The 16404-nt window shown below is 33.6% G+C and overlaps 1 protein-coding gene across 1 annotated transcript in view; it reads right to left on the bottom strand.

Moving 5' to 3' along the window:
- The window catches only part of LOC148942912 (sucrase-isomaltase, intestinal-like), a 157954-nt gene extending 143317 nt beyond the window's left edge, over positions 1-14637 (bottom strand). Inside the window, exon 1 of the mRNA XM_089102393.1 lies at positions 14549-14637. Within this exon, the coding sequence (XP_088958519.1) occupies positions 14549-14600 (52 nt within the window). The 5' untranslated portion in view covers positions 14601-14637. The remainder of the gene's footprint in view (positions 1-14548) is intronic.
- Between the last annotated feature and the right edge of the window lie 1767 nt (positions 14638-16404).

Raw genomic sequence — 16404 nt, 5'->3', positions numbered from 1 at the left:
ATATCACAAAGAGACACCCATAGCCCAAAGAGACACATACAGCTCAAAGAGAGGTACACGGCCCAAAGAGATGCACACATCCAACAGAGAGACACAAAGCCCAAAACGACACAAACAGTCAAAAGAGACACACACAGACCATAAAGATTCAAACTGCCCGAAGAGACACACAGCCTAAAGAGACACACACAGCACAAAGAGGCACACACTGGATAAATAGACATACACACAGTCCTAATACACACAAAAAGCCAAAAGAGACACACACATAGCCAAAAGAGACAAAAAAAAAACGCCCATACAGACACATACATACCAAAAAGATTCAAACATCCCCAAAGAGACAAACATTGCCCAAAGAGACACACATGGCCTCTAAGAGACACAAACAGCCAAAAGAAACACACACAGAACAAAATGACTCAAACAGCCTGAGAGACACATACAGCTCAAAGAGATGCACGAGGCCCAAAGAGACGCACACATCCAACAGAGACACATAAAGCCCAAAACGACACAAACAACCAAAAGAGAGACACACACACCGAAAAGATTCAAACTGTCCAAAGAGACACACAGCCTAAAGAGACCCACACAGCCCAAAGAGACACACACAGGTTAAAGAGACACACAAAGCCCGAAGAGACACACAAAGCCCAAAGAGACATAAACACAGCCCAAAGATACAAAAAACGCCCATACAGACACATACAGACCAAAAGATTAAAACGCCCCAAAGAGACACATATAGCCCAAAGAGACACACACGGTCCCTAAGAGACACAAACATCCAAAAGAAAGACACACAGATCAAAATGACACAAACAGCCCAAAGAGACACACATAGCCCAAAGAGACACACATGGTCCCTTAGAGACACAAACATCCAAAAGAAAGAAACACAGATCAAAATGACACAAACAGCCCAAAGAGACACATATAGCCCAAAGAAAAACAAACAGCCCAAAGAGACACAAACACCCCAAAGAGACAAACACAGACAAAAAAGACTCAAACAGCCCAAAGAAACATAAACAGATCAAAAAGACTCAAACACCCCAATGAGACACACAGCCCAAAGAGGCACACACAGCCCAAAGAAACACAAACAGCCCAAAGAGACATAAACATCCCAAAGAGATAAACAAAGTTTTCTTGCCATCTACATCCCTCTTAGTATCAACTTCTTCGTATAGCATAACGTTAAACTATTTTAAATTGACAACACTGTTCAAGCACCACTTGCGTTTTATACAGAACACGTCGGAGAGGTAGAGCTATCCATTATTAAAATTCTTTTCTTGCCATCTACATCTCTCTTAGTATCTACTTTCTAGTATACTATAACATTAGACTCTATTTTAAACTGACAACACTGTTCAAACGCCATTGGGGTTACCTTAACTGCTAATCACTTTAACCCTTTTTCTCTATCGTCAAGTACATGCTCTGGAAAGGTACCTAGGAAAATAAGGCAATTCAGAGACCAGAGGGGAATTCTCGCTCGTAACTGGTAATCACTTTAATCCTTTTTTCTCCATTGCCAAGTACATGCTCTGGAAAGGTAACTAGGAACATAAGGCAATTCAGAGACCAGAGGGGAATCCTAGCTCGTAACTGCTAATCACTTTAACCCTTTTTCTCCATCGTCAAGTACATGCTCTGGAAAGGTATACATCATTATCTTTAGAATAAATAAACTATACCTTTTAAATAATTTCTCCAAAAATATTTTATTCAGAGATTTCACGTTAAAAAAATATCCAATCACTAATTATCCCTTTTTTTATCTTGCCTCCTATCAATTCTGAGTTTCCGGCTAGAATTAGACAAAGCCCATCTTAATCCCCAATTCGGTAACCCTTTCGCAATAACAAAAGGCTTAGCAGTGATTACATCTCATTGTCGGTGACAATTCAATCAGATCAGAGTTGTGCAAATGGAATACCTTTTCGCAAATTGAGTTAGCTTATATTTCATAGACAAAATATTTGAATTCCTTTTATTAACAGCCAGCTTATTAGCAAGTTTGACCAGTTTTGATTGGAATTTGTATTTTTTTTGCCAGAAGAAAGATCATGGATACGTGTTTATTTTTTTTTTTAACTGGTATTTTTTCAAGGAAGCCCATAACACTTTGCAGAAACCCGTCTGCTAAGACAAGTACCGTTCATAGTAATAGGTGACTGACCCTGACAAGCCAATGTACCGGTTAAACTGCACACATATTCATGCCTCAGGCGTAGGGTTCAAAGTCGTCTCTTATACGTTGCCAAGTTTAAAAAAAAAACCTACTAATCAAGTTACAGGTGACTGACCCTGGTAAGTCAATGTACCGGTTAGACTACACGTATATTCATGCCTCAGGCGTAGGGTTCAAAGTCGTCTCTTATACGTTGCCAAGTTTTAAAAAAACCCTGCTAATCAAGTTACAGGTGACTGACCCTGGTAAGTCAATGTACCGGTTAAACTACGCCCATATTCATGCCTCAGGCGTAGGATTGAAACCTTTATATGACTTACTACTAATTATTACTTATATGAGTGGGTTCGCCTCCTAGTCAATACCTCACTTTTTACGCTAAAGTTTTTTTAGTACTTTCAAAAGAGCTATCTATTCTAATTAACCAGCCTTTGTGATTCAGGGGTATCTTATATCAACAAAGTTTGAGCTTTAGCATAAAGAGCGAAGCATTGACTAGGGAGCAAACTCCCTAATATATGTAATAAAAACATACGAATATAAAAATTCGGTACGTAAGTTAATTCGTAAGTTATGTCAGAACAAAATTTCGACAAAGCCAATTAGCCAAAAAAAAGGAAAATTAATATGCGAATTTCGTTTTGATTATTCATATACGGTGAGCCAAAATCAAAGCTGCATCAATTCAAAAAAGTTCAGAAATTAATTAAAAAAAAGTTTTTTTTAACTGAAAATAAGGAGCGACATAAAACTTAAAACAAACAGAAATTATTTCGCATATGAAAGGGGCTGTCCCCTCCTCAACGCCGCGCTCTTTACGCTAAAGTTTGACTCTGTCTCACAACTTAAAACAATAAACAACTTTAGCGTAAAGAGCGAGGCGTTGAGGAGGGGACAGTCTCTTTCATATGCAGAATAATTTCTGTTTGTTTTAAGTTTTAATTTTGCTCCTTATTTTCAGTTAAAAAAACTTTTTTTTTCTTAGTTAATAACACCAGGAATCATATTGCACATGGGCTAGTAGACCCACTTATTGCTACTTGTGTATTATAGTGACCACACTCCGATTAATAATATAAATAATATTGAGACACCTGGAATCCCGGAAATCTTGCCAATTCTGAAACAAAATTAGAACTCCTGATCAGGGGAACAGGGATGCGCCGTTAAACCTTCTTCTTGTGCCGTTAAACCATTAATGGAAGAAAGGAGGAGTGGTTGTGGGCGTCGAAGATCCTTAAATGCCCTCACTACTAACAATTTTAAATCAAAAATGCATTTGTGATTTTTCAGCTAGAAAAAAATCCAAATTTTTAAAGATACGACTTTGAAACTTCTATAGTAGGGACCTCTCATATTCCAAATCTGATGGTGTGATTTTTATTATAATCACTTGAATTTGTATGGGTTCTCCCCCTTTTTCGACTTCCTGAGCTTGTAGGTTTTGATAAGTAGTATTAAGCTCAATTAATTTTAAATATTTGGAAGCCAATTCTTTTGAATGTAACAGTTGCTATTAAAACTCCGTATTTTAGAGTCTCGGTTACTATTGAGCCGAGTCGCTCATTGTATACAGTAGTAGTAACCAAGGTACTATTTCTAGTCCCTTACGTTCCCTGGCACCTTTCCATGGCAGATTACCAGGCTGAATATTGCTACTGTTGTCAAATGAATATGAAATTATACAAAACCTACCAGACAAGTTTCCAGGCAAACCAGATATGTTTCTGGGTCAAGCAGACAAGTTTCTGGGTCAACTATAAGTTTCTGGGCCTTTACGTTCCATGGCACCTTTCCATGGCAGATTACCAGACTAGTTATTTGGTCATAATAATATAATGTGGTCAAACAGGTTTTTTTTTCTGTTTTTGTAACTGGTCAAACGTGTTAATAAGCTGTAAGTTATAGCTATCTGATAACTCGTTCAGTATCGCATGTATTTTTAGCGGTATCAATGGTATTTCATTTGCGTAAAGCTATCTCGATTTGCCAAAAATTTTATCGTTTGCATAAAACTAACTCAATTTGCAAAAATGGTATTCCATTTGCGTAACTCTGCTCTGAATGCTCTTAATGAGGATATAAATAATATAGAATGACATTGTGACTTGACCTTGCTTTACCTCTCCGATGTGGTCTGTATAATACACAAGTAACGTTTGAAAAGTATTGTCAATTTAAAATAGGATCTAACGTTCATAAAAGATGATTTTAGAAGAGGATTTGAGGGTGAAACTTTGTGGTCGTTATAATACACAAGTTCCATTTGAACAGTGTTGTGAGGTCCCTTACCACAACCCCAAAGGGCTCCGATCCCCCCACCCCAACCCCGAAGGGAGCCCCCCGTCCTCAAAGGTTCTCAGGGATCCCAAAGGGCCCCCGGCGTCCCCATGGCTCCAGAGCCCCCATTATAAAACATTTTAAGGCTTTATTATATCTTTTCAGAACAAATTATTATTTTAGGGAATTATTTCGGTGAAACAGTTAGAGACATTTTAAAAGAGGATTTAAAAGAGGATTTTAGAAGAGGATTTGGGGGTGAAACTCTGTGGTCGTTATAATACACAAGTTCCATTTGAACAGTGTTGTGAGGTCCCTTACCACAACCCCAAAGGGCTCCGATGCCCCCCCCCCCACCCCAACCCCGAAGGACGCCCCCCGTCCGCAAAGGTTCTCAGGGCTCCCAAAGGGCCCCCGGCGTCCCAATGGCTCCATAGCCCCCATTATAATACATTTTAAGGCTTTATTATATCTTTTCAGAACAAATTATTATTTTAGGGAATTATTTTGGTGAAACAGTTAGAGACATTTTAAAAGATGATTTAAAAGATGATTTTAGAAGAGGGTTTGAGGGTGAAACTCGATGGTCGTTATAATACACAAGTTCCATTTGAACAGTGTTGTGAGGTCCCCTACCACAACCCCAAAGGGCTCCGATCTCCCCACCCCAACCCCGAAGGAAGCCACCGGTCCTCAATCTCGTAGTGGCTACGAACTGCTAAGAATCTTGATATCTGCTATAAAAAACACTTCATTCTAAACAAATTGTAGGTACAAAAAGATTTATAGGCCCTTAATTTAGGGGTCTGGCTATCTCATAATAGCTAAGAACTGCTAAGAATCTTGATATCTGCTATTAAAAACACTTCATTCTAAACAAATTGTAGGTACAAAAAGATTTATAGGCCCTTAATTTAGGTGTCTGACTATCTTGTAATGTCTACGAACTGCTAAAAATCTTGATATCTGCTATAAGAAACACTTCATTCTAAACAAATTGTAGGTATAAAAAGATTTATTGGCCCTTAATTTAGGTGTCTAACCATCTCGTAATGGCTACGAACTGCTAAGAATCTTGATATCTGCTATAAAAAACACTTCATTCTAAACAAATTGTAAATACAAAAAGATTTATAGGCCCTTAATTTAGGGGTTTGGCTATCTCATAATAGCTAAGAACTGCTAAGAATCTTGATATCTGCTATAAAAAACATTTCATTCTAAAAAAATTGTAGGTACAAAAAGATTTATAGGCCCTTAATTTAGGTGTCTGACTATCTTGTAATGCCTAGAAACTGCTAAGAATCTTGATATCTGCTATAAAAAACACTTCATTCTAAACAAATTGTAGGTACAAAAAGATTTATAGGCCCTTAATTTAGATATCTGACTATCTCGTCATGGCTACGAACTGCTAAGAATCTTGATATCTGATATAAAAAAACACTTCATTATAAACAAATTGTAGGTACAAAAGTATTTATAGGCCCTTAATTTAGGTATCTGACTATCTCGTAATGGCTATGAACTGCTAAAAATCTTTATATCTGCCAAAAAAAACACTTCATTCTAAACAAATTGTTGGTACAAAAAGATTCATAGGCCCTTAATTTAGGGGTCTGACTATCTCGTAATGGCTATGAACTGCTAAAGATCTTTATATCTGCCATAAAAAACACTTCATTCTAAACAAATTCTTGGTATAAAAAGATTTATAGGCCCTTAATTTAGGTATCTAACTATCTCGTAATGGCTACGAACTGCTAAGAATCTTGATATCGGCTATAAAAAACACTTCATTCTAAACAAATTGTAGGTACAAAAAGATTTATAGGCCCTTAATTTATGTATCTGACTATCTCGTAATGGCTACGAACTGCTAAGAATCTTGATATGTGCTATCAAAACACTTCATTCTAAACAAATTGTAGGTACAAAAAGATTTATAGGCCCTTAATTTAGGTGTCTGACTATCTCGTAATGCCTACAAACTGCTAAGAATCTTGATATCTGCTATAAAAAACACTTCATTCTAACAAATTGTAGGTACAAAAAGATTTATAGGCCCTTAATTTAGGTATCTGACTATCTCGTAATGGCTACGAACTGCTAAGAATCTTGATATCTGCTATAAAAAACACTTCATTCTAAACAAACTGTAGGTACAAAAAGATTTATAGGCCCTTAATTTAGGTATCTGACTATCTCGTAATGGCTACGAACTGCTAAGAATCTTGATATGTGCTATAAAAAACACTTCATTTTAAAAAAATTGTAGGTAAAAAATGATTTATAGGCCCTTAATTTAGGTATCTGACTATCTCGTAATGGCTACGAACTGCTAAGAATCTTGATATCTGCTATAAAAAACACTTCAGTCTAAACAAATTGTATGTACAAAAAGATTTATAGGCCCTTAATTTAGGTATCTGACTATCTCGTAATGGCTACGAACTACTAAAAATCTTAATATGTGCTATAAAAAACACTTCATTATTAACAAATTGTAGATACAAATGGATTTATAGGCCCTTAATTTATGTTTCTGATTATCTCTCAATGGCTACGAACTGCTAAAAATCTTGATATCTTCTATAAAAAACACTTCGTTCCAAACAAATTGTAGATACAAAAATATTTACAGGTCCTTAATTTAGATATCTGACTATCTCAAAATATCTAAGAACTGCTAAAAATCTTGATATCTGCTATAAAAAACACTTCATTCTAAACAAATTGTAGGTACAAAAAGATTTATAGGCCCTTAATTTAGGTGTCTGACTATCTCGTAATGCCTACAAACTGCCAATAATCTTGATATCTGCTATAAAAACACTTTATTCTAAATAAATTGTAGGTACAAAAAGATTTATAGGCCCTTAAAATACTTCCAAATTTTTCATAATAGATAGAAAAGTTCAAGTTCTCTTCTGAAATTTACCAACGAACAAAATTCAACTCTAATTTCTCAAGAGAAAATAAAAAGCTTCCACTTCAGTTTCAAGTTCACCATAACATAAGAAAATTTGAGTTCAGTTCTAAATTTTTACATAGAAGATAGGAAAAGTTATACTATGATTTTGACGTGCGCGCACTTAACCTCGTCTAAATGAACCTTAAAAAATGAAAATAAAGCTATGTCGACTTTGCATGTTGATTTCATGACATTATTTTAGGTTTTTTATTTTTATTTACTGACCTTCAGTTGTTGTGATTTTAAAAGTTCCTCTTTTATTTCAACCATCGAAGTTGAACTTTTCTTCACTTCTTTGAGAAAAATTTTAAATTGAAGTGAAACTTTTAATCTTCATAGGAAATAATCAAAATCATAGTATAACTTTTCCTACCTTCTATGTAAAAATTTAGAACTGAACTTTAAATTTTGTATGTCATGGTGAACTTAAAACCGAAGTGGAAGCTTTTTATTTTCTCTTGAGAAATTTGAATTGAATGGTGTTCGTTGGTAAAATTCAGAAGAGAACTTGAACTTTTCTATCTACTATGAAAAATTTGGAAGTATTTTAAATTTTTTCATCTCTTTGAGAAAAATCTGAACTGAAGTGGAAAATTTTGATATTATTTTGGGAAAATAGAATTGATCAATAACTTATTTCATTTTCATTAAGAAAATTCAGAATCAAAGTTGAACTTTTCTTTTTCCGGGGAAATATTTGGAACAGAACTAAATTTTTTCATCTCTTTGAGAAAAATCTGAATTGAAGTGGAGAATTTTATATTATTTTAGGAAAATAGAATTGATCAATAACTTATTTCATTTTCATTGAGAAAATTCAGAATCGAAGTTGAACTTTTCTTTTCCGGGAAAATATTTGGAACAGAACTTTAAATTTTTTCATCTCTTTGAGAAAGGTCGGAATTGAATTTAAGAAAATTTAGAATTGTATCAAAGTATAACTTTTTCTATCTTCTATGAAAAATTTGGAACAATATTTTAAATTTTGTCATCTCTTTGAGAAAAATCTGAATTGCAGTGGAAAATTTTAAATTATTTTATGAAAATAGAATTTTCTATGTAAAAATTTAGAACTGAACTTTAAATTTTTTATGTCATGGTGAACTTAAAACTGAAGTGGAAGCTTTTTATTTTCTTTTGAGAAATTAGAATTGAATTGTGTTCGTTGGTAAAATTCAGAAGAGAACTTTTCTATCTTCTATGAAAAATTTGGAAGTATTTTAATTTTTTTCATCTCTGAGAAAAATCTGAAGTGAAGTGGAAAATTTTGATATTATTTTGGGAAAATAGAATTGATCAATAACTTATTTCATTTTCATTAAGAAAATTCAGAATCGAAGTTGAACTTTTCTTCTTCCGGGGAAATATTTGGAACAGAACTTTAAATTTTTTCATCTCTTTGAGAAAAATCTGAATTGAACAGGAAAATTTTATATTATTTTAGGAAAATAGAATTGATCAATAACTTATTTCATTTTCATTGAGAAAATTCAGAATCGAAGTTGAACTTTTCTTTTATGGGAAAATATTTGGAACAGAACTTTAAATTTTTTTATCTATTTGAGAAAGGTCGGAATGGAATTTAAGAAATTTTAGAATTATATCGAAGCGTAACTTTTTTTCTATCTTTTATGAAAAAATTGGAACAATATTTTAAATTTTGTCATCTCTTTGAGAAAAATCTGAATTGTAGTGGAAAATTTTATATTATTTTCTGAAAATGGAATTGATCAATAACTTATTTCATTTTCATTGAGAAAATTCAGAATCGAAGTTGAACTTTTCTTTTCCGGGAAAATATTTCGAGCAGAACTTAAAATTTTTTCATCTCTTTGAGAAAGGTCGGAATTGAATTTAAGAAAATTTAGAATTAAAATGAAACTTTTTATCTTCATGGAAAATAATCACAATCATAGTATAACTTTCGTCTGAACTGAAGTGGAAAATTTTTATATTATTTTGGGAAAATAGAAATAATCAATAACTTATTTCATTTTCATTGAGAAAATTCAGAATCAAAGTTGAACTTTTCTTCATTTCTTTGAGAAAAAATTAAAAATTTAAGTGAAACGTTTAATCTTCATAGGAAATAATCAAAACCATAGTATAACTTTTCCTATCTTCTATGTAAAAATTTAGAACTGAACTTCAAATTTTTTATGTCATGGTGAACTTAAGACTGAAGTGGAAGGTTTTTATTTTCTCTTGAGAAATTAGAATTGAATTGTGTTCGTTGGTAAATTTCAGAAGAGAACTTGAACTTTTCTATCTTCTATGAAAAATTTGGAAGTATTTTAAGGGCCTATAAATCTTTTTGTACCTACAATTTATTTAGAATGAAGTGTTTTTATAGCAGATATCAAGATTCTTAGCAGTTCGTAGGCATTACGAGATAGTCAGACACCTAAATTAAGGGCCTATAAATCTTTTTGTACCTACAATTAGTTTAGAATGAAGTGTTTTTTTATAGCACATATCAAGATTCTTAGCAGTTCGTAGCCATTACGAGATAGTCAGATACCTAAATTAAGGGCCTATAAATCTTTTTGTACCTACAATTTGTTTAGAATGAAGTGTTTTTTATAGCAGATATAAAGATACTTAGCAGTTCGTAGCCATTACGTGATAATCAGATACCTAAATTAAAGGCCTATAAATACTTTTGTACCTACAATTTGTTTAGAATGAAGTGTTTTTTATAGCACATATCAAGATTCTTAGCAGTTCGTAGCCATTACGAGATAGTCAGATACCTAAATTAAGGGCCTATAAATCATTTTGTACCTACAATTTTATTAGAATGAAGTGTTTTTTATAGCAGATATCAAGATTATTAGCAGTTCGTATCCATTAATTGATAGTCAGACACCTAAATTAAAGGCCTATAAATCTTTTTGTACCTACAATTTGTTTAGAATGAAGTGTTTTTATAGCACATATCAAGATTCTTAGCAGTTCGTAGCCATTACGAGATAGTCAGATACCTAAATTAAGGGCCTATAAATCTTTTTGTACCTACAATTTGTTTAGAATGAAGTGTTTTTTATAGGAGATATCAAGATTCTTAGCAGTTAGTAGCCATTACGAGATAGTCAGATACCTAAATTAAGGGCCTATGAATCTTTTTGTACCTACAATTTGTTAGAATGAAGTGTTTTTTATAGCAGATATCAAGATTCTTAGCAGTTTGTAGGCATTACGAGATAGTCAGATACCTAAATTAAGGGCCTATAAATCTTTTTGTACCTACAATTTGTTTAGAATGAAGTGTTTTTTATAGCAGATATCAAGATTCTTAGCAGTTCGTAGCAATTACGAGATAGTCAGATACCTAAATTAAGGGCCTATAAATCTTTTTATACCTACAATTTGTTTAGATTGAAGTGTTTTTTATAGCAGATATCAAGATTTTTAGCAGTTCGTAGCCATTACGAGATAGTCAGATACCTAAATTAAGGGCCTATAAATCTTTTTGTACCTACAATTTGTTTAGAATGAAGTGTTTTTTATAGCAGATATAAAGATTCTTAGCAGTTCGTAGCCATTACGAGATAGTCAGATACCTAAATTAAGGGCCTATAAATCTTTTTGTACCTACAATTTGCTTAGAATGAAGTGTTTTTTATAGCACATATCAAGATTCTTAGCAGTTCGTAGCCATTACGAGATAGTCAGATATCTAAATTAAGGGCCTATAAATCTTTTTGTACCTACAATTTGTTTAGAATGATGTGTTTTTTATAGCAGATATCAAGATTCTTAGCAGTTCATAGCCATTACGAGATAGTCAGATACCTAAATTAAGGGCCTATAAATCTTTTTGTACCTACAATTTGTTTAGAATGAAGTGTTTTTTATAGCAGATATAGAGATACTTAGCAGTTTGTAGGCATTACGAGATAGTCAGACACCTAAATTAAGGGCCTATAAATCTTTTTTTACCTACAATTTGTTTAGAATGAAGTGTTTTTTATAGAAGATATCAAGATTCTTAGCAGTTCTTAGCTATTATGAGATAGCCAGACAACTAAATTAAGGGCCTATAAATCTTTTTGTATTTACAATTTGTTTAGAATGAAGTGTTTTTTATAGCAGATATCAAGCTTCTTAGCAGTTCGTAGCCATTACGAGATAGTCAGATACCTAAATTAAGGGCCTATAAATCTTTTTGTACCTACAATTTGTTTAGAATTAAGTGTTTTTTATAGCAGATATCAAGATTCTTAGCAGTTTGTAGCCATTACGAGATAGTCAGATACCTAAATTAAGGGCCTATAAATCTTTTTGTACCTACAATTTGTTTAGAATGAAGTGTTTTTAATAGCAGATATCAAGATTCTTAGCAGTTCTTAGCTATTATGAGATAGCCAGACCCTTAAATTAAGAGCCTACAAATCTTTTTGTACCTACAATTTGTTTAGAATGAAGTGTTTTTTATAGCAGATATCAAGATTCTTAGCAGTTCGTAGCCATTACGAGATTGAGAACCGGTGGCGTCCTTCGGGGTTGGGGTGGGGAGATCGGAACCCTTTGGGGTTGTTGTACGGGACCTCACAACACTGTTCAAATGGAACTTGTGTATTATAACAACCATCGAGTTTCACCCTCAAATCCTCTTCTAAAATCCTCTTTTAAATCCTATTTTAAAGTTTCTCTAACTGTTTCACCGAAATAATTCCCTAAAATAATAATTTTTTCTGAAAAGATATAATAAAGCCTTAAAAGTATTATAATGGGGGCTCAGGAGCCATTGGGACGCCGGGGGCCCTTTGGGATCCCAGAGAACCTTTGAGGACCGGGGTCTCCCTTCGGGGTTGGGGTGGGGGGGGATCGGAGCCCTTTGGGGTTGTGGTAAGGGACCTCACAACACTGTTCAAATGGAACTTGTGAATTATAACGACCACAGAGTTTCACCGTCAAATCCTCTTCTAAAATCATCTTTTATGAACCTTAGATCCTATTTTAAATTGACAATACTTTTCAAACGTTACTTGTGTATTATACAGACCACATCGGAGAGGTAAAGCAAGGTCAAGTCACAATGTCATTCTATATTATTTATATCCTCATTAAGAACATTCAGAGCAGAGTTACGCAAATGGAATACCATTTTTGCAAATTGAGTTAGTTTTATGCGAACGATAAAAGTTTTGGCAAATCGAGTGAGCTTTACGCAAATGAAATACCATTGATACCGCTAAAAATACATGCGATACTGAACGAGTTATCAGATAGCTATAACTTACAGCTTATTAACACGTTTGACCAGTTACAAAAACAGAAAAAAAAACCTGTTTGACCACATTATATTATTATGACCAAATAACTAGTCTGGTAATCTGCCATGGAAAGGTGCCATGGAACGTAAAGGCCCAGAAACTTGTCTGCTTGACCCAGAAACATGTCTGGTTGGCCTGGAAACTTGTCTGGTAGGTTTTGTATAATTCCATATTCATTTGACAACAGTAGCAATATTCAGCCTGGTAATCTGCCATGGAAAGGTGCCAGGGAACGTAAGGGACTAGAAATAGTACCTTGGTTACTACTTACAGTTGGTTACCACGGACGGTTTGAAGACGCACCTCCACGTAGCATTACTGCCTAAAATGTGAAGTTAAGTAAATTGTTCAGTCGTAACTTACTAAATTTACTTTGGTTATCAGCTTTTTATTTGGGGTTAGCATTATTATATGGTACCGCATAATGGTTGAAAATGCCAATTTGCCAAGTTTCTTATAACTTTTAAGGAGCATTAAGTCTTTAAATTCCGTTGAATGAGCCGTCCCCTGATTTGCTAGGGGCATTTTTTTGGTATCATAACCTCTAGGGGAAAAACAAAACGAAACGAATAAGCCCGAATCCAAAACTAATGGAAATTTCACAGTTTTAAAGATTGGAGTTTCATACCTCTACAGTAGAGTTCTCTAATGTGTTTAGCTTGATTATATGAGTTATCAAAATTATTAGACTTAATTGGGAACACTTGTCTCTGTGGGGGTGTTTTTCCCTTTTTTGAAATCAGACAAATATTTTTAGGCTCAATGCCTTGTATGCACAACTTTAAAATTGATGAATTCCAAGAATTTGGAACCACCATTAAAATCAAGGTCTTTTGATGTACATGATCAAGCTTCTTTTTTTAGAGTTTTTATTACTATTACCCCTGGTCACTCCTTATTCAAGTTCGTGACCATAAACTGTTTGGCAGTCCGCTTACCTTTACTGTAATCATTCTCGCTATGATAGCTATGATATTCATTGTGAGAAACGGTCTATAACCATAGCACCTTATCTTATAGCCTAAATTTTTTTAGAATTATATTTTCCTCTCTCTACTATTTTTTCTTTTGTTTCTGTTTTTTTTTTTTTAGTCTAATACAAGGGAAAAAATGAATGATATTCGCACCAATCCATTCACAGTCCAACACTTTCAAAGTTGAATAAAATCAGCGTAGAAACAAAATAGAAAAGTTTGAATTCAGAAAAATTAACTGAATGAATTCAAACAAAATACTATTAAATTTGAAAATACAAAGCAATTAGAATTATTAAATAGAATGCTTAGTATATGCACTAAGTAATATATGCAGTTGGAATGAAGTATGATTGAGCTACTCAACAGGGAGCTCGTCATTCTAAAGCTAAAACAGTCACTCCTGCAAAGATTTGTGTTCACCCAAAGTGAATAAAGGGGATATTAGGGGTTATCTCTTTGGAATTTGGAAAAAATTTAAATTTTAATTGAGCATCCCTTGTTTTTCTCTAGGTTTGGCCTGTCTGTGTTTATTCCACACAAACAGCAAAAGAAACGTGTAAAATTATATCGTCACTTTATAAACAATGCATTGAAATGAAACTAGAGGGAGTAGATATTCAAATTGACTGAATCTGTTAGGAATTAAAACAAAAGCCAGGATATTTGCAGTCAAACCAATTAGTTCTTATATGAGTTTAAAACTGACCCATTCGTTCTTGACAGTTTAAATTTTAAAACTCCTACTAAAACTGTATAAATCCTTCCTAATGGAAGAATTTTAATACGTTATTCTGTCATGTTTGCTATGGAAAAATTATTATCAAGCTATATTTACTTAAGGCAAAACCAAGACATAGAAATCCCAGCAAGACCTTCAGAAAGGCCATTTCTGGTTTTATAATCACAAAAAGAACTGGAGCTTGACTGACAAGATTACCAATTAGATGATGTATCAGTTAAATGTTTATCTTAAAAAGAAATTTCTTTGATTTCATATAAGGTAAACATTACAGATAACGATTTTTCATGATTTTTAATCATCTTCACGGTATTTTCTCATGACTAGAAGAATAGATTATCACCTAAGCCAAAATGTTTAATTAAAGCTAAGGAGCTAAAGACTCTAAATATGTCATATGTCGGCAAGAAAATACTTTTGGAGATGGATTAAGGAAGATATTTCTTCTAAAAGCAAATGATTTTGTGATAAGCTCGCTGTATCCAATCACCTAGAAATGTTGATCTTTTTTCTGCGTTACCAAAAATATTGTATTCATAATTCTTTAGAGGTCCATGAAATGTAATTAAACAAATAGAAAAGGTTTTTCAACTAAAGTAAGGAGCAAGTTTAAAAGTTAAAACAAATTGAAATTACTTTGTATAGGAGGGGGACTGCCCCCTTCTCAACACCTTGCTCATTAAACAAAAGTTTTTGCGTGATTTGAAAAATCACGAATCTCAATTCATCTTTGAAAATTTTTGAAAATTTCATCTTTCAATTCATCTTTGAAAATTTGGACAAAAGCCATACTTCATAGTAAAGAGTAAGGAGCTAAGGAGGAGACAGACTTTTGATCTCTACTCTACATAAGTGAAACCATTACAACCTCTACGATAGGATGTTCTTATCGATAAATACATTACATATATTTGTTTAAACACATTGAAGTACTTCATATAAATAGAAAAAGAAAAATATTACCATTGGAAATTGCTGAAAACTAACTTCCTAGCAGTATTTGTAACCCCGAAGAAATTTCCTGGCGGGCTGATGATGGCCTGTCTTGCCTTTTCCATCTCTCTGCTGTAGATATGGGAATGTAATATTTTACCTGTTTACAGACACATTTTAATTCATTCCGACTTCCCCCTACCTCTTTCAATATTTATCTGAAGCCTCGTGAAGAGTAAACAGTGTTTCCTTTAAAATGTACTTTCTTAGGAATCTACCCTATCCCCACCTAAACAATAACTCACTCCCCATTCATTATAGCTGTTACGCAATTACAGATTACCACATGCGGCCTAATTTCATTACAAATAAAGCGATTCAACTTGGTTGAATCCAGTACTGCCACCGCGTGGAATTACTTCTTTTGCAACTTGGAAGCGTAGATATAGCTATTGATACTTTTGAATCAATTAGCTTCTCAGAATTTTGAATCGACTACAAATTCGTCCTCCTCGGGGTAAAGTCGTAGTTTGGTGCCCTAGAATGGCAGAAAACTAGACTTTCGCCGGACGCAATCTGTATCGTCACTTAATAAAGAGCTTTAAATTTAAGTTTGAAGGAGCTTCCTCCCATTTATCTTGGACCTTCACTTTGATACAGTCACCCCTGGGAAAAACCAAAACAAATAAACATGCATAGACGATGTTTTTTCTAAAAAAAAAAAAAAAAAAAAAAAATGCGAAATTCCACATTTTGAAGATTGGAGCTTGAAACTTCTATGGTAGTGTACTCTGATATTACCCATCTGACATAGAATTTTCTGTTATGATCGCTCACTTTTCTGGGGGATTCCCCCCTTTTTTCAAAAATCGGGCAGATTTTCGCATTCTTTCAATTCTTGGTGGGCAGTAGTAAACTTAAATAATTTTATATATTTAGAATCAGCATAAAAAGCCAACACTGTTAGTTTAGCTATTGTCATGATGCTTCCATCTTTAGTTTTGATGAATATTTGCCCA

Source organism: Artemia sp. Qi Xiang Cuo, chromosome 16, assembly GCF_049724085.1.
Source record: "Artemia sp. Qi Xiang Cuo chromosome 16, ASM4972408v1, whole genome shotgun sequence".
NCBI lineage: Eukaryota > Metazoa > Arthropoda > Branchiopoda > Anostraca > Artemiidae > Artemia > Artemia sp. Qi Xiang Cuo.
Note: the sequence above shows the minus strand (reverse complement) of the source record. Positions and strands in the feature narration are given on the sequence as shown.